The sequence below is a fragment of the Tubulanus polymorphus genome, chromosome 3 (assembly GCF_964204645.1).
Source record: "Tubulanus polymorphus chromosome 3, tnTubPoly1.2, whole genome shotgun sequence".
NCBI lineage: Eukaryota > Metazoa > Nemertea > Palaeonemertea > Tubulaniformes > Tubulanidae > Tubulanus > Tubulanus polymorphus.
In genome coordinates, this window is record NC_134027.1 from 22,776,105 (window position 1) to 22,795,762 (window position 19,658).

The 19,658-nt window shown below is 40.6% G+C and overlaps 1 protein-coding gene across 1 annotated transcript in view; it reads left to right on the forward strand.

The window, feature by feature from the left end:
* The window catches only part of LOC141902913 (C-Maf-inducing protein-like), a 63,620-nt gene extending 45,949 nt beyond the window's left edge, over window positions 1-17,671 (forward strand). Inside the window, exons 12-19 of the mRNA XM_074790858.1 lie at window positions 2,381-2,407; window positions 2,583-2,739; window positions 3,758-3,871; window positions 4,735-4,875; window positions 5,418-5,612; window positions 6,384-6,489; window positions 6,580-6,650; window positions 7,864-17,671. Of these exons, the coding sequence (XP_074646959.1) occupies window positions 2,381-2,407; window positions 2,583-2,739; window positions 3,758-3,871; window positions 4,735-4,875; window positions 5,418-5,612; window positions 6,384-6,489; window positions 6,580-6,650; window positions 7,864-7,917 (865 nt within the window). The 3' untranslated portion in view covers window positions 7,918-17,671. The remainder of the gene's footprint in view (window positions 1-2,380; window positions 2,408-2,582; window positions 2,740-3,757; window positions 3,872-4,734; window positions 4,876-5,417; window positions 5,613-6,383; window positions 6,490-6,579; window positions 6,651-7,863) is intronic.
* Window positions 17,672-19,658: the final 1,987 nt, after the last annotated feature.

Below are 19,658 nucleotides of genomic sequence, written 5' to 3' on the forward strand. Positions count from 1 at the left end.
GATTCAAAAAATCCGTTAGGATTGTCCAGTTGGATCCCCGAACATAAGAAAATTAAATAGTTGTTCACCAAGTAAATAAGGTAAGAAATAGAGTTTACTTATGTGAGTTTACAAGTATATATAGTGGCGATATATCATTGGGTTCATTGAGCAAACCAAAATAGGGAAGTCAGGACGGATTCGGGTGGCTCTGAGAAGTAATAGGCAGCGCGGATACAGGCTCGGGGACTAATATGTTAATGTAGATTTTTGTTCTGATATTCTCGATTACGATGATCGTTATTTCGTTCTTCTTTTCGTTCGCCAAATCGTTTCCTAAAAAGATTAATATCCTCGTCATCGTTGTCGGCGCGGCGCGGAGAGAGACACGATATAATAACAACAACCAGGCGCGCGCGTGTGTGTAACTGTTAAAACTTGACCGGATTTACAGTTGCTATGGCGATGACATTCTTTTGCCGCGGGGACTCGATGCGTGCGAGTGTGATCGCGTCGATTTGTCGTCGCGTTATTAGACTTGTTAAAAATGACGGGCGACTCTGAAGCGCGTTTGAAACGCCGCCTGCCCGAGTAACACGTCGTTTGTTTTACGCGAACCGACCGCGTAAGGTATATTATTTCATTTCGATATAGGATTTTGCCATAAACGATTAGCTCACGGTCTGTTCATAGGTTCAATTAAATTCGAGTCAGCTTTTCTCATCGGTAAAGCAATTTTCAGAAAAATCTATACCATACACTGAGTGGAGTGAGAAAGGGAATCTTATGTCCATCCGATGACTTCTTTGATAATGGAATTTGGAATCGTAGATTTTGGAATCGTAGAAATAAAGTTCAAATTTCATTGAATGTTAGCTAATTTTCACTTCGAATTATGCAGTCAATGTTGTGCCATCTGGTGAGTCCCAGTACCCTATTACGAACATGAGATATTTTTAGTCTTATCTGCTGTAAGCTGTTTAACTCGCAGTGGATACTGACCTGTGATACCTGGAAGAAACTCAACGAATCGGAAGAATCTAGAAAAAATCGGGGAGAACTCGGGGAATTCGACAAATTTTACCAAAGGAAATTCGAATAATGCAATTGACCACGTGTTTGTTAAGGCCGTTTATAATTATTTGGCGTACAGATTTTTCATTTTTCGAGAAAATAGTGGGAGGGCCAAGGGAAAAAAATAATAAGAAAAAATTTTAAAAAAGAGATTTTTTTTTAAGGCATTTTAAAATGGAAGGGAACAGGAAAAATATAAAAATCCTCTTTTTGTTCTCTATTGAGAAATGAAGAAAAAGAAATGAAGAATTTTGATTTATAAAATGCCACGGATCAATCTTTGAACCATCACCATTTTCATCATTGAAGTTCGATGTTTTGATGATTACTTTTTGAAAGTCGAGTTGAGTTTATATCTGACCGAGTTTTGTTCGTATATGTAGGGCCGAAATCAACCTTGGGATAATTAGAAATTTGTTGGTTATTATGTTTTTTCGTTGTTACTATGGCAATTGTCGCTCCCATTAGTGGTTTATCCCTAGGGGTAAATTTGCAAGCAGGTCTATGGAATCGGACTTGTTTGTAGTTGACTTATGATTAAAAAGGTTTCTGGGGAAGTACTAACGATCAAAATTTCGAGTGAGGGTATGGGCGAGTGGTGAGAGCGTTCGACTCCGGTACAGCGAGGCTGTGGGTTCAAAGCCTGTACATTATCGTAGTGTCCTCGGGCAAGACACTCATCCTCATTGCCTCTCATGACCCAGGAGTAAATGGGTACCTGGCCTGATAGATGACTCCTGAGTGGCTACATGGTTTGAGTTAGAGTTATAGCGATTTACTGGAAAGTGCCATTGAACATTGAATCGCAGTGCAAAGATCGTCATAGAAAACAAATTACTATTTCTCAAACTGGGAAGATTGGCAATTAAGTATCAAATTTTGAACCTGATGGCAGGAATGCGAACCTGATGGTATCATTAGACTCAGTCACAGCATGGAACCCTGCCACACTAGACCGGGTGTGCAGGTAGATGCGCAGGGTTGCCGTCTAATCAGATTGCCTGTTGAATAATTGCTGAGGCAAAAGTAACCGATAAGCTATAACTAGAAAACCCGGGCTAAAATAAAACGTGATATCTGATTGGCTGATAATGACATCATCTAAGCTTCGCATGTAGATGCGCGCTCGGTCTAGTGCGGCAGGGTTTCGTAGCGTGGCAATCTCGATGCCATCAGGTTTGAATCCCTGCCAGGGGAGGATGATACGTACGTATAGTCCGTAGCCCCTTCTTAGTAATATCGATTCAACTGTAACCGCCGTTCTCGAAATGAAAACCTGGAAATAACCACGACCGGTAATTGAATGTCTTATTGTTCATGTTTACAGCGCAATCGCAGATGAACAGTTTACATCGTAAGTAATGAGATAGTAATGGGATAGAATGTCCGCATGAGATGAAATCTAAAAAAAGAAAAACAATACGACGCGATTCGAATGACAACAACCCATGCTTTCAATTTTCGCTTATTGCACGAAAACGTCGAGAATCGTATAATGATTTCGCGTCGTATCGTTTACGTTTTTACAGTCCGTTCAAATCAGTGATGAAGAACGTCGCGGAGGACAAGCGCTGCGACGTACATCAAGCTATACTCCCGATTCGCGAAGGAAAGGAGGGCTGGTTCCACCTTTATTGCCCAGGGGGCATTGCTTGCGACGACGACGGCGATTTATGGGGCGTTATGGTTAGTATGTTGTAGGCGATGGACTCCATTGATAGAACACTATATCCGTGTTGACGCGATGTAGACGGAATCCCACAATGATAAGGAAAAAGTTCGAAAATGTAACTTTGAGATAGTAGTTTATTCAACGTTTCGACTATATCCTGATAGTCATCTTCATTATTCCTGAAGATTAGGATATAGTCGAAACGTTGAATAAACTATTATCTCAAAGTTACATTTTGGGACTTTTTCCTTATCATTGTGGGATTCCGTCTACAAAGCGATGGGCTACCTGGCAAAGCTACTATGGCAAGCGAGGATTTTGCTTAGTTGGTTTACTGGGTACAATTCTATTCTACAGGTTCAATTAAATTCGAGTTGATTTTTCTCATCGGTAAATCAATTTTCAGAAAAATCTATACCATACACCGAGCGGGGCGAGAAAGGGAATCTTATGTCCATCCGATGACTTCTTTGATAATTTTCGATTTCGGAATCCTAGAAATAAAGTTCAAATTTCATTGAATGTTGGCTGATTTTCGCTTCAAATAATGCAGTAGATTGTTGTGCCCATCTGGCAAGTCCTGGTACCCCATTACGAACACGAGATATTTTTAGTCTTATCCGCGGTCGAAGTTTCGATTTGATACCAGTCAAAACCCTCATTTTGATTCTGTGCAGCCAATCTTACCACTTAACACGTTGGCTACCAGACATGTATGATGTACTTGACGATACTGAATTATATCAGCACGTTTATATACCGTAAGTGGTATAAGTAGTTGGTTATCAATGCATTTTTAAGAAGTTGGTTCTCCTGGTAATGCGGTAAGTGTCATAAATGTCAATTTTGGTGACAGTAAACGGAAATTCGACGACTGAAGACCAGTCTTAGCCCATTTTGGTTCTATTGGCAATAAGACCAGTTTTGAGACCCTAAGATTCATTTTTAGTGGCGCCAATGTGTTAGATGCGTAGGATTTAAACCGGTTAATGAACGCGTGTGTTTCTAATGCTTGTCCTCTTGTTGTTGCAGTTGAATTCTTTAATCATGTGTTGTTGCAAACGAAAGAAGTTTCTACTAACGTTGAATAAGATGATTAGTCCGTTGATGCTACTGGCTCTGAGGGAACATCACGCTGCTTTAGAGGTATGTTTTCATTCGTCAAAGATTCCGTAAGTCGAAGAGTACAGGGGCGTGACTGGTAGTCTCATATCAATGCAGTCATCAATCTGGGGTCTGGACCCTGCACTCCCCCGCCCCAGACCAGAGCTGCCAACTGTCCTTGATTTTTCAGATTGTTACTATTTTTTATATAATGAGAAATACTGATTCGGTTTGCTTGATGCATACAGAAATATGAAAGGTGTTACTGAGGGTCTTATTGTTTATAACTTATTAGTTTGAACATTTTCTTTCATGTTCGAATGAAATTTTACTGACAAAGTATCAATTTGTTTCTGATAGCACTTTTCAGCGGTTGGCAGTCCTGCCACACGTTAGATACTTCATTACAATTCTTACAATTTTTGGTTGGCCAAACTTCAGGAGTGTTCAAGACTTCACCTTAGATAGGTAGTGGGTGGAATAAGTGCAAAACTCGGCTGTTTAACCCAGAAGATCGTGGTACAAAGATCACCTTGGGCATGGAATTACCACGGGGTGGTAGGAAACAAATGATTAGCGAGATACAAGCGATATTACCCCTTACGTTTATAATGTGGCAGATTTCTTACCCTTTTTCTACCATTATTTTGCAACCAAGTCGAACCCACCCACTAAGTTTTGACAACGATCTAACAAACGAACTGCAAACACCAGATATTTGACATTTGTACAAACATCGTCTGCACTCTTCGCTTCAATAGTATATGCCTGAAGGGATTGTTCTAGGGTTAGACCCCGTACAATTTTGGAACTGGATCAAATTAAACCTGCACCATACGATCAGAGGGATGAGCGCTTAAAACGCTACTTCGAAAATCAAGTTTGTTTTGTTTTTTTATCTTCAGTCGTTGTGTTCCATGTTGGAACTGGAGGTCGTCGAACACAACGACATCAAAATGCAGATAATTACGACGTTGCAGAGCACATCGCAAGGGAAGAAAGCGTACGCTGCTCTTTGCGACCGACAAGTAGCCCTTAAAGAACTGGTAAGTACTCGAAATTGTGAATATCTAGGGGTCTCTTATGAAACTTCTATAGGACCCTCAAATTTTCGAGTCCTCTTGAATTCAGAAACCCTTTGAAAAAAGGGGTGAAAATGTCGTTTGAGAGGAATTAGCAAATGTAACGTTCTGTCAAAAAAGTTCTCTCGAGAATATGATGCCTAGATTAATGGCCCTAGATCGCATCAGAAGACCTTGCTGCTTAATTTGAACGATGTCTTTATTGTTTAAGCGAAATGCTCTTTGAAATGATTTCAGCAAGTGATACTGCAATGCTAGTGCATTCAGAGGGTGTCTTGGGACCAGTTTAATAGTTATTGATTTGATCGTGAAATACGGATTGTATCACTTATCTATTCGATAGATTCGATAGATTTGAATTAGCTATCAGTCAATTCAGTCAATCTGCTTTTAGGGTTTTAATTTCAAAGTTAAAACTGGTCTATGAAACCCACTCTGGTGTTGATATGTTTAAGTTCTATTCTTCTGTAATTCATGTCACACTTTTACTTACGTAATTTTTCTAGCAACAAAAAGGTGGACCGAAGAAGCTGACGTTGCCTTCAAAGTCGACCGACGCTGATTTGGCGAGACTTCTGAGTTCGGGTTCTTTCGGAAATCTTGAATGTTTAAGTTTAGCATTTACACAAGTGACAAGCGCGTGCGCCGGTGACCTCATTAAGTTACCATCGTTGCGTTATCTAAATCTCTGGTCAACGCAGGTACGTAAAAAACTATTTCAATCTTATTACGTAAGAGAAATCCCACAATCAATGACAACGAATCTGGGTTTTGGTTTTTGTATTGTAACTCTGCCACATTCCTGCCACAGAGGTATTTGAACCTGATGGTATCACAGAACTCGGCCATGTTCCTCGCAGGGATTTGAATCTGATGGCATTGTGAGACTCTGCCACGTTCCTTCCTCAAGGATTTCAACCTGAATCTAGTATCACAAAACTCTGCCACATTCTTCCCTCACAGGGAGTCGAACCTGATGGCATCCTGAGACTCTGCCACATTACTCCCTCACAGGGAGTTGAACCTGATGGCATCATGAGACTTTGCCACATTACTCCCTCACAGGGAGTTGAACCTGATGGCATCCTGAGACTCTGCCACATTCTTCCCTCACAGGAAGTTAAACCTGATGGTATCCTGAGACTCTGCCACATTACTGTCTCGGAGGGAGTTGAACCTGTTGGCATCATGAGACTCTGCCACATTACTCCCTTGCAGGGAGTTGAACCTGATGGCATCCTGCGACTCTGCCACATTACTCCCTCACAGGGAGTTGAACCTGATGGCATCCTGAGACTCTGCCACATTACTCCCTCGGAGGGAGTTGAACCTGTTGGCATCATGAGACTTTGCCACATTTCTCCCTCACAGGGCTAGGGCTAGTTCCCTGGACCTGCTGTTTTTCTTCGAAAAAAGATCTACGGGATTTCGAGTAAAGCTTGTTTAATCAATGATTTTTTTGTGTGTTGTAGTTTGGTGACGTCGGTCTGGAGAAAATCTGCGAACATCTACAGAAGTTACAAGTGCTTAACTTATGCGAAACGCGAGTCACCGACAAAGGGTTAACTTCACTAGCGTGTAAATATTATCAGTCATCGTCTTTATTCCTTGGATCGAATTAAGACTATTTTGGATAGATTATTTTTTCACCGAAAACTTTTTTTTCAGCTTTGAAGAACCTGAGGAAGCTAAATCTTAACAGCACACAGTTGTCAGCGCTGACATTTGAAGATTTAAAGGTTCGTTCGTGTTCGCGAATTTCCCCTCTGTTGAGAACAAAAGATTTTCCCCGTGCATAGGTTCCCGGAAATGTCACTTCTCACCAGGGAGATATGATTGTTACACTGATTAGAGATACAGACTAGGGGGTAATAACGCCAATGTCACTTCTGCCCAGGAAGAGATGACTGATACACTTTCAAAAGATACAGACTATGGGTAATAATACCAATGTCATTTCTGCCCAGGGAGAAATGACTGATACACAGTTAAGAGATACAGACTAGGGGGTAATACCAGCGTCACTTCTGCCCAGGGAGAGATGACTGATACACATTCCAAAGATACAGACTATGGGTAATAATACCAATGTCACTTCTGCCCAGGGAGAAATGACTGATACACAGTTAAGAGATACAGACTAGGGGGTAATACCAGCGTCACTTCTGCCCAGGGAGAGATGACTGATACACATTCCAAAGATACAGACTATGGGTAATAATACCAATGTCACTTCTGCCCAGGGAGAAATGATTGATACACAGTTAAGAGATACAGACTAGGGGGTATTAACGCCAATGTCACTTCTGCCCAGGGAGAAATGACTGATACACAGTTAAGAGATTTAGATACGGATGATAATACCAGAGTCACTTCTCACCAGGGAGAGATGACTAATACACAGTTAAGAGATATAGACTGTCACTTCTGCCCAGGGAGAAATGACTGATACACAGTTAAGAGATATAGACTGGGGGTAATAATACCAATGTCACTTCTGCTCAGGGAGAAATGACTAATACACAGTTAAGAGATATAGACTGGGGGTAATAATACCAATGTCACTTCTGCCCAGTGAGAAATTACTGATACACAGTTAACCGATATAGACTACGGGTGATAATACCAGCGTCACTTCTGCCAAGGGAGAGATGACTGATACATGGGCAGAGTCGTAAGCTAGGAGTAGAATGAAAACAAGACGAGTGTTACTATATAGGTTAACTATTTCATTTGACGCACGAGCTTTCGCTACTATTGTGCAGTAGCTTCATTATGATAGTTAATTATAAGTTAATTATATAGTACTACTTGTCTTGTTGTGATTATTCTACACCCGGTTAACACGGCTCCTCTACGAAGCTAGGGATAATAATACCAATTCGATGGAATGCGCAAAAGAAGGACAGAGAATAGGAATTGGATTTACTATTCGCTGTTTTTATCTTGCAGGAAAAGCTACCGGCGCTACAGGAATGCGACGTCAGGTACACGGAGGCCTGGTAGAAAACGTAACTACGTGCCATAGAAGATCTATCTATCTCACTACACGAGACTGACTTTCAAAGAATGATTTAGAAACAAAACTAAACAAAAAAAGAATAAACGGAACCTACATTTATCTATTTATAATCGCGTCTCGCCTGAAAACGGAAATATATATGCGGAACACATTCTCTCAACAACGCGGCCGGGCATCTCTCGTAGAGGCATCGCCACCTGGTGCCATCGTCGCGAACTATTTGTTACGTACTTAAACATAGCACTATGTACATGCCTCCATTGTTGTATTTATTATTCATGTTCCAAACAACAGAATTCTATCGGGATACAGCTATCGGGATACTTTGTTGCCATGGAGACTGATATTTGCGTATGTCATATATCGAAATATTTTGTCGTCGTGGCAACTGACGTTGACGTGGCAGCAGGAATTGACGTATCGTCGTTACGGCAACCGATGATTGATGTGTGTCATTGTACTGGCATCCAAGACCGGCATATTCCGTAGTTACAGCAACGGAGATTGTTGTGGCATAGGATATATCGTCGGATCGATGAATGAGGAATTTTTCGAGCGACGTCGAACAAGGATCGAAATTCTCCATTTCAAAACCCGAGCGACCGGCGTTAACGAACGCGACATATCGTCGCCCTCGGTCGAGCGGAAGTGTCTCGAGAAAACAAACAAATCGTCGCGTTTGTAAATAGATCGGCGACGAACGAATTTGTCGCACGCGTCTCTCTGTCTCTGTCTCTCTCTTTCTCGTATTTAGATATATTATCCGCGAACGCGCGCCGGCGTCGGAATTACAAGACGGATTTATTATTCGCGAAATATCATATACAAAAACTCGCGCGCGACCGTAAACCGCCAAAATATTTATATAACACGAAAACGCTATATATTCTCTACTACTGTTCAACGGACGGTGATCGTTGCGGGCGCCGTGCAATCGTTTCGATCGAGACGTTCGTTATACGACTACTTCTACGTCTCGAAACCGTGGTTATTATTATATCGATGAAATTCGACGTTTTGTAAACTAACGTTTTATTAATCGAGTTTTTAGTTTCTAACGTAAGATAACAATGTGCCGCGTACGTTCGGTTGTACCAAGGATAGATTTGTTGTCGTGTGTGTGTGTGTGTGTGTGTGCGCGTACATGTGTTGGTGTCATATTGTCGCTAATGGAGGTGTATTATTTGTCTCGGTGCTAAGTATAGTTTTTTCCGTCGGTTTCGTTTTGCCTTTTATTTATCGTGTTCGTTCGTAAGTAATACTGCCACTTTCGATATGGCCGTATACCGGCCTCATCAGTGCTTATTCAAGTCAGTGTGAAACTAGTAAGTTCGTCCCGTACTCTGTTCAAACTTTGTCTCCATCTGCGAAAACCTTTTGGTGACGATTTTACGACGAGAAACTGTTATGAGCTCTGAAATCGCGACCGAATAATATGTGATTGGGTTACTGCGTACTGACCATAACGAAATACTGGGTTAAGGAATAGATTTCCGGTCACCTGAAGTTGTTTCGGATCTACTATGATGCTTTATTGGACGTACAGACTACATGTTCAAAAAGCTATTCCAATCTCTGTATGACTTGTTTCCAATGCAACTATCAATCAGCTGCCTGCCCCATATGCCCGATCAGATATTCGATACCGTACTGAACAAAAATTTCGCCGAGGGTTTAGTTCTTTAGGGTCCCGTTTCATAGTCACGGCTTAGACCGAAGTCAAGTCTAAGATGATCTTAGTTCTATAGCCAATCCAGCAACTTAAGACTTTAAGAATGAAGACCACTTTTGGACTCGAGTCTGGACTATGAAACCGCCCCCGGGACTTCACCTGAAATATTTTGAATTGACAATGAACTACGGACACCGGACATTTAGACGTTTTATCAGCGCGCTTGTCACGATATGATAATCCACGCTTGACGCTACAGTTGCGACCATCGAAAGCGCTGGGGGTTCCAGGCTACTGATTGATACCTGTATTCCAATATAGCTTCTTCGTCAAAAGGTTTACGCCGCTAATCCGTACTAACGGGATGCGTACGGGCTGCGTACTCCTAGTAGTTTTTGTAAGGCAGTTTCGTTAAGATTTTCGGTACCGTCTCTAATGATAATCCTTTTAGATAGATATTTATTTATATATTTATAATATGCGGAACACATTCTCCTTTTCTGCGCGCCGGAGAAAAATCCAAGGGCGAGAAGTTGAAATTTTTTATTTCTTAATATCTGCGTGACGTTTTCAAACGATATTGACTTGTACATGGCGGTCGAATGTCAAGGTTACAACACGATGACGAACATGGCGGCAGATACGACACATTCTCTCTGATGCTCTACGAGCATGATATACAAAATTAATTTCGGCCGATTTTTTTTTTTATTTTAATGAAAATTATATTTTACAGCGTATCTGCGTGGTGGTGGTCGAGTCCGTAAGAATGTCGTACAATGTCGGTGTCGTTTTGTGTCGTCGGGGTTGAATTCTTGTCGTCGTCTTCGTCGCCCGTAACACGTGTATTCTAGTCTTCGTAAATTATTTACGTTCCTCAAAAAAAATGATATTTGTCACCCGCTGCAGCGCACTCACTCGTTTCGGTTTCGAGCAAGACTCGGAAATTTGAAAGAAACAAAATATGGTAAAATTACCCGAAAAGTCGCGTCTACGCGAGGGCCTGTTTTCATTGAATACCGATTCGGATGAATTTGTTTCTTCACTTACTAACTAGAACCTCCCATATTCCAACAAGATTGAATTGAATTGTACGAGAGTTCGTGGTCTTGTATGCCACACGCAAAATTTCGATTCATTGGAACTGTACAGTGTAATGACCCTTTAAATTCGCATTTACTCTCCAATGTCGACTGGCTTGACTAACCAGTTCGCTATCATTTGAGACCGACATTTCGGTCACTGATTTTGCCTATTGGTTATTTATTTTGCCTCATTTTGCCCATTTCGGTCGGCTGTATATGACCGGTATTAGTGTGCTAGTACGGCACAGCACACAACTACACGATACCTAGATGTTTATTGATTAGCAGAAGACTGTTTGCTTACATTATGATAGTTCCCATCCAGCTGTATATAGGCGTCACCACATAGCCTGCATGCATCATCAAAAATAAGCTAATGCCATCAAGTACATGGCATGCACAATTATGGGAGCGAGAGCTTTAAGGCTGATCTTCAGTCAAACAAACTAGTTGCTGAAATGTTGTTTTAAAACAGTGTTTTTTCAATGACTTCGAAGAAACTCTTTCCAAACCGGGTCGGTCGAAATTATACAGCCAGCTTCGGTCAGGCGATAGATACCTTTCTGAGAAGTGTGACCCTGTTTTCTTTATCCCGATTTCTGTCCGTAAGTAACGTTTTTTGATAAACTGTTTCGATATCTGCATAAAGGGCTGGTCCCAGGACATTGTGTCATCTTTTGCGTAGAGAATTATGTACCAATCTTCCGAATACTTCCAGAAACTCAATTAACGTGTGGTCGATCGCGTTGACCGATGCTTATTTTCACTCAACACGCTCCAGAAAATTACACGAAATCATTCTTCCTACTGACTGAATACATATAAAGGGTCTGAGCTTGGAGTGAGTGCCTGTAGACATAACCTCTTGATTACTGGACAGCTTGTAACCTGCCTTTGCACCATAGCTTTTTCATCTGAATTATAGTCAGGATAGTCAGGATCGATCCAGCTGCTAGCAGACGATCCATTTCTTTTTTATCGTTGAAAAAACTCAATGCAGAGATTTTGATTTGGAAAAGCCCAATCTGGTGGGTAGCAGACACGCCAGTTATGCCACTACAAAATGTATGTGTAGACAGTGTCGCCATCTACAGGGTTAAGCTCAATCTAGTGGATAGCAGATGATCTATTCATAGCGTGTTAACAGTGTCAAGAGGTTATTCAAACTTCAAACGTTCGATGTTAGTTGTAAATCGTAGTAAAATAAAGTCCATCAGTCCTGTGCCAAACATAACGTTATTTACAAGTTACAACAGCTAGCGTACGGTCTTTTTTCTTTGTTTTGGTTGGTCGCTTCTGTACAATTGAATAATCGTAATATTGTACTAGGATATATCATAATCGTAATCATCACGTCAATATCATCATCGTAATGTGCCATCTTTCCGGTGTTACTTTTTTTCGCTGTTCGATTTTAGATATTGCCAGAGAGTAGTTTTGTATATTTCTCGTTTCTACCTGCCTTGTGTAAAACCGGGGCGGACCTAGGGCTTGGTTTCTGGTGTCTGATCGACCCCTGCTTTTCTATCGTGGCGGAGGTTGTTCTGTAAATTTGCGGAAAATTGCACATTTTTCGGATAGAATCCTCAAAAATATGTAACGCCGATGGTGGAACCGTGCTTGTGACCATCGGCTTGGCTTGGCGGCTTTAGCCGAGGAATCCCCTTCCTTTTATTTATGACCCCCGCCTTCCGAATATCCTAGATCCGTCCCTGGTAGATGTTCACGAATGTTGAGTTTTGCACAGTTTTTTCTGTACTATATCGATTAATTCTGTAAACCATTGCGTCTACACTCGAGCTCCCGAACGTGGGACATGTTGCGTGGTCATTTGATTCGAAGTTTTGATGAAGAAATATGGGTTTGTGAGATTTTCTATTGTGAGATTTTTCCATTTTATTGGACATTTTCTATTTCGGAGAGAACTTAGACATTTATTCCAGCTAAAACTCAGTCAAAAATGAGTTCTAAATCTCAGACAATGACTGATAACAATTGATAAGGAAATGAACGACTTCGGTTAAATGTCTTTTTACACTAGTTTGAAATTCTTTTAGGCTTTTCAACGTTTTAGATATATACCGGTACCTTACCAACCTATTTGATCAGAGTCGCCTCGATATGGCACGCTCGTCGTGTATTCGGTATGGCACGGTATTGTATTCGGTATGGCGCAGTATTATTTCCTATGTGTCTGAGAAAATATTGAAGTGGTAATGAAATTTGAAGTGGTTTTGTCATGATAAGAACCAGTTAGGAATGCGTTCTAGTATAGAGTGGTATCAAGAGTCCGTAAATCCCTGCTCGGAAATACTGCCTTTTAGTCAAGATTTCAAAAGTAAATACGCAATTTTGAAGGCGATCGTAAGCCGTTCATAGAGATTGTTGTAGATCTTTCAGGGGCGGATCCAGAGGCCAACTTCGAAGGACTTGTCACCTCCCAAAAGGCACTTTGATGTCCAAATAGGCAATGTAAGGTGTACTTAGGTTTACCCCCTGAAATACACCTATAATCTTTGATGGAAAAATGAAACAAGAAAAGAATTTGACGGACTTCAGTCCCTCTGGATCTGGCCCTGTTATCACTCGATCGTACCTGGTTTGAAGTCAGGCCTGAGACTGTGGCTATCTCTGAGACTTCTCGCTAAACCCCATAAACGCGGCTGTCTGTAAGTGTATCGCCATGAATTAAAACAAGTTGCACTAGACCGGTTACACCACGAGAATCATCGTACTGTATACATTTATGTCGGTGTGTGCCAAACCGTTTTTTTTTGTATGATATTCAATTTTTATGCAATTCTGTTCTCGTTTTGATTGGAATTTACGTCGTTGTTTAAATGCAATTCGTGTCAATGGTATACGTAGGTCTATTTGTTCAGTTATTATGTGGGAAGATAAAATAGGAACTCGCCGACTTTCGCAAAAGATGTTTTAGATTCAATTCGCGCTTCACTCGACGATATAGCTGCTCGAAATTGTCCCACGAAAACGCCGAAAGACGATACGTGCGAATTGAAATTTATTAAACTCCATTTTCGTTGATAGCTTCGGGACTGTAAATTCTACCTAGTTGGCAGGAAGTTATTTTCAAGTAGATTTTTTGAATATATAAAATTAACCATGGACTCTCTGAAATGATTCGTTTTAGATATACTTTGAATAAGATGAACACTAATTTTAGGACGTCACGTGCAATTCCCGACGACCTTAGGCCAAGACAGTTGGGGAGTTGGGGTAATAAACAATGAAACACGAAGCCAACCTGAGAATGTATTCTTTTTTTATGAAAGATGTGATAGATTTGTGTTCAAATAGTGTATTTAAGCTCGCTATGGACGGCACTTTCTGTCAGTGAGCCGCTACAGTAAAACCAGGTCGACCGAATACCCGAGTAACTTTTGGAAATCGAGCATCCAATCGTGATTCTAGCTTCGTCGAAAAATTGAGTATACGGAGCGTATTGCGCGATCCGACCTTGACCTTTGTGATACTCATGCAACACTGTCGTCACTCATGATGTCGGATACAAAAATCTAATCGATATTTAATGCTTTGTGGATAGTACGTGAACAGGCCGATACGTTGTTTTTTGTCGACTCATATCAATAAACGCGTTGTATATGCAAATTAGTTTAAGGCACACATCGTTCATGCATTACAATGCTATAATGGCCTATAATCAATGCGTGCTATAATCGAAACAGAAAAAAATCGTGTTCGGACTTAACGCTCCTGGATTTAACGCTTGAATACATATGTATATGTACATGTATATGTTTGAAAGATGGCAGTATAATTTCAAAATAATCAAACTCTCAAAAGGACCAAAGGGCAATAATTAATTAGTACGTTGCCCTAGACACTAGACTGGGCCCCTTTCGAAAGAAGGACTTCTCAGAAAAATTAAAGCATTCGCGAAAACGGGCTCCTCGGCGTCGACGGCTTGTTTCAGAAATTGCAAAAGATAGCAACTTTAGTCAGAACATATCTAGTCCAGTTGAATTGTTTATATCGATATCAATATACGTTACATGTTACTTCAATGAATAGAGAAACTATAGTAAAAAACACCGGTCTATACGCAAATATTTACACTAAAAAAGATTATGTATTATGTTATGATTTCCTAGCGTTAGTTCTTTTCACAAAGGCTCTGTCTGTCGGCCGATTGAGGGTGTTCAAGTTCATCTTTTATGGGATTCGAACCCGATTCGGCGCGGCTGTAAATTTTCTAGATATTTTCTTGTCGGACGCGGGACGAATAGTTACATCGATAGGAAGGTCGAAGGTTAACGTCGTTTTCGATAACCTATAAACTCGCCGTCGATGTAGCCTTTCGTCCCCGGGTAAACACGCGCAAAAATGCGGTATCGGCAACGCTACTGTGGCAAGCGAGGATTGGCCGCGATCGCTGTTAGCGGTTACTCGGTTGCCGCGCTTCGATTTCTTCTACAATGCGTTGAATGAATTACGAACGGAAAATTTTTACCAAACATCGGGTAACGATGTCGACCCTATTTATATCGTGTAAATTAGGGAGCAAAAAATCCATCTCTCGTTTTTTTTCGAGGGGTGTGTATAGTTGCTCCATCTGGTGTGCACCGATAACCAATTCAAACTTCGACGTTTTTAAGTTAGAGAATTCATTCGTGAAACTGGACACCGCCGTCTGCGTATTATAAACGGCGTCCATCGAACGTCGATCATAATTTGGTCTTCGTCGCAGTCGGTACTCGGTGTTCTTTTTTTCCAAAGATCAAAACTGATCGATCGATATGTTATCTATTTAGATGTGTAGCGAAATATTGTTGTACGGAAATATGGTAGGAAAAAAAACGGACGACTTTTTGTACGACATGAAAAACATTTTTAACAGTATTGAGCTTCAGAATGCGTACGGCTGTCGGGATTTGTGACGATTTTCCGTCCCTATACGATAGAACGATTGATATTTTGTATCGTATCGGGAATTCTATCCCGTGGAAATATGAACTACGGGACCCGGTTCGACAGTTGTGAGTTCACATTTGACTCGGAGTTAACTCATCGAAGATGAATTGATTTCAACCAAAAGTTTAACTCTTGCTCGCGATTGTGGAACTGGATCCTGCTCAATACGCTCATGGTTAACTTTACTTTTACTCGCTTAACTCGATTTTTTTCTTGACTGCGCATTTCAACAGTCCGGGCCCGGTTCCACAGTCGTGAGTATGAGTTATAACTCCCGAGTTAAAATGCAGGACCCAGTTCCTCAGTTCTGGACTCAGTTCCACAGTTGTGAGTTAGAGTTAACTCTGGGTTAAAATCAATTAATCTTCTATGAGTTAACTATGGAGTCAAATCTGAACTCAGAACTGTGGAACTGGACCCCTGAGTTGAGTTGACTCGAGTTAACTCATTGAAAATGAACTCACTTAAACTCAGCGTTAACTCGTTAACTACGACTCACAACTGTGGTACTGAGCCCAGTTCATTTTCAATGAGTTAACTCTTGAGTCAAATCATAACTCACAAAACTGTAGAACTGGATCCTGTTGTTTGGTAAGGTTCATTTTCTTTGATTCTGCGTAACGACTGACGAAGATTAGAAGACCGTCTCGCGCGCCCCTTTTCTCGAACAGGACGCAGTTCTCGGCCAGATAAACTGTCGTAAGCGAGATGGACCAAAAACCGCGAAAACATTTTTCGAATATCTCTGAAACCGAGTAACGATTGTAAAAAAAAAATAATCTCCCACTCAGTATTCTGTATGGACCCTTCCGGATTCGACTAATCGCCGGCATATCCTAATGACATCAAACGATGGACGACCGCTCTGTGCACCGCTAGGCAATCGACTGTTATCAGGGACGAGCAAGTTTTTCTGGGAGGGTCCTTACTCGACACATTTCGATGTTGTACACGTATGAATCACTTATTCGTCGTATATATTTATTTTATCAATACGTAGATGTATTAATGATATATGATTGCAGTTTTGAGTGTTCAAAAATAAGTTACCGGTTTCAGAGTTCGTGAAAAATGTAGCCGTGACGTCACGAACATTCGGTCTCGCGTTCATCGCAATCGACGCTTGAACCGAATCTTGGTCGTAAGCCACCGAGTAAAGCTTAAGTTTTCAACTCGCTTTTTTCATTGGTAATTGGTTGAGTTTCTAATTGAAATCTAGACGAAATGAGGTGTTGTAAGGCGGGCGCAGCTGTCGTCTATCTTCGTGCGGTTTTGCCATGGTTACGCGGAATTAAAAAGAATCGTCTGCCTATTATACACAGTCAGTTATACATGTATATAAAATCGAAAGATAATTAGTCCGAATGCAATGCTTTGAAATGCCTATTTTTGCGGACCGATTATCGTCACAAAGCCCGGCGGTATACTAATATTCTGTTGTTGTAGTTGTCCCAGGCGATTTATGAGGGATATTTGTTCGCATACTAACCTATTAAAACGCTCACTTGTACAAACGTGTGAAACATGCGCGCGCCTGTTTGTAATAAAAAAATTCGACGCATCGATTTCAAATTCAATCTAGGTCACGACGGCACTCGCGTGTACAGTACATGCATTAGTCGGGGCTCTATTTATTTGCTTTAACGAGGAACGGAATTTAATATGAAAATATTTAAGCGTCTTTTTGTGCAATATTCTATTTTGTAGCGTCGTGACGTCGGGATTTGGTGGGCGTGGACGCACGCGCGCCTTATTATTGCTCACCCGACATCGGGTTCGAATCCCGTGAGAGACGAATTATTGTAGCCTAATTTTCTTTTTTTTCCTATATAGAAAGAATGAGTATCAATCCGTTTATATTGATTTTCACTTGTGTCATATGTCTCGCTCTCTCTCTCCTTTTTTTCTCTATCACTCACAATTGTATCATGTGCCTTTCAATTTAGTCATTTCTACTAAAAGCTGTGCGTGAAAATAAAATGTATCTTCGATAATATGATATTGATATATCTGTGCATTAAATTTCATTTCCCTCGTACGATTATTGCGTTAACTTATTTTCATGCTTTTAGCCCACTTGGGTGGGTTCGTTTTTCGGTAGTTCTGATGTTAGAGAGGTCTTGATAGGTTACGAATCTACGACACAGCCCAAAAAAGGGCTGATCATTGAGAGCCGACCGGCAATGATTCTAGGATATTCTTGACGTTTTCATCGGGAACTTTGAAGACGCTTCGTATTGAAGTTCAGTATGCCTATGTACAGAACCCATTTATCTTGAGGTGTACGAGGCCATTTTGGGAACCGCCTCCGAAATTTGAATTTAACTGAAATGAATAAAAATCTTATCTTCTTTTATTCTCGTCCGTGGGAACGAATTCGTCAGAAATTAGGGAACACATGAAATAGGTTCTCTTTTGATTGCAGCGTACAGGATCCGAACTGTCTAAGAACCATTTGTTTGGACATGTATATTGCCCTATCGACAGCTCCTTCAAAAATTATTCTATCTCACTAGGGGTATATTTAACTTTTATCTCTTTCTTCGAAATGATGTTTGAATAGGTCTACCCCGTAAACCAAGCTATTTAAAAACAAAAACAAAAACTGTGAATTCGATCGCCGATCACACAACTAACTGTATACACTTCGTTTTCTGATTTTAAAATCAAATCCCCGTTCTGCTCCCGGCAAGTAAGGTGTGGTGGGTCTGTAAGGGACACCTTAGTGAAATCTATCGATCAGATAAATAACAGACATACCACACCTGGGTCATTCCCTATTTTAAGATAAGACTAGGGGTTCAGGGACACCATGCCCACTTGGAAGTGGTTTCAAATGCTCAACAATCTAACAATTTCAATAAATACATACAAAAGATCAAGGTAATTGATCAAAGCGTCTTCTAAATTTCCCCAAAAACATGAAAAATATGTAAACAGTGCTGATTTTTGCGAACAACATCTTGAAGATGCATTTAGGGTAGATACACGTGAGACATAAAATTGAAGCGTCTTCCCAAAATAAGTGGATCTGTCTACGGACAGACGGACGACGAAAAGTGAAAGCGAACAAAAACAATGCGCACCCTGTGTGCTGTTCGACCGTGCATTCGTATGTGAACTGTCAGTATTGCAGCAGTTGTCAAGTAGGCCAGCTCGGTGTTTTCGGAGACCACGTCGCCCTCACGTTTTCAAAAATGAATTTTTTAAAAACACCCGTCTGGCATAATGCTAGACCATGGACTATAGAGTGGTGTTGCAGCTTTCGTTTTGTAGCCCTAGACTAATTTATGGATTGTTTACACATTTTCACAGATCTTTCAAAACTTTTACATTTAAAAAAAATGTGTCCAGCAGGCTTAAATTATGTTTAGATTTTTGCATATCCATATCTCACGACTGCAATAAACATCCTTGTCCAGGTGCACTGCAATGTAAGTGCCATTGGATCAATACGTTATGTCCATTAATACTCCACACTGCTAGACTTAGGTCGAAGAAAACAGCGAACAAACTACAATTTCTACATTACTATTGAGCAATTTTCTTTTTCGACGACCAGAGCTTGTAATATAAATATGCGTATCATGATATCTGTCTACATCTATTTTCGAATTTTGTAAAAAAGAAATCGTTGTCTGAATTATCTGTACAAATACAATTTTTACATAAAACAAAGAGCAATTTCGAATATATACATGAAAAGCTGGTTGAACATTATATGCACAAATACAGCAAAAAAGTCCTTTTATAAAGGTGTATGTACAAGGTTTTTGAGCCGAGTAGTGGCGCTGGAATAATGAATGCACCACCGAGTGTTTATATGATTTCAGAAATGCTCATAGTATATTATAGTAGTTTATTTGTCACCATCAATATGTACAAGATTAATAATAACAATAGCAAATTACAAACAATGAGGTGACAGGAGCCTGAACAGAGCCATAAAGGCTGTATATCCAAAAGGATGTTCAGACACGTTGAACACAAAGAACAAATTAAAGAAAAGAACAAA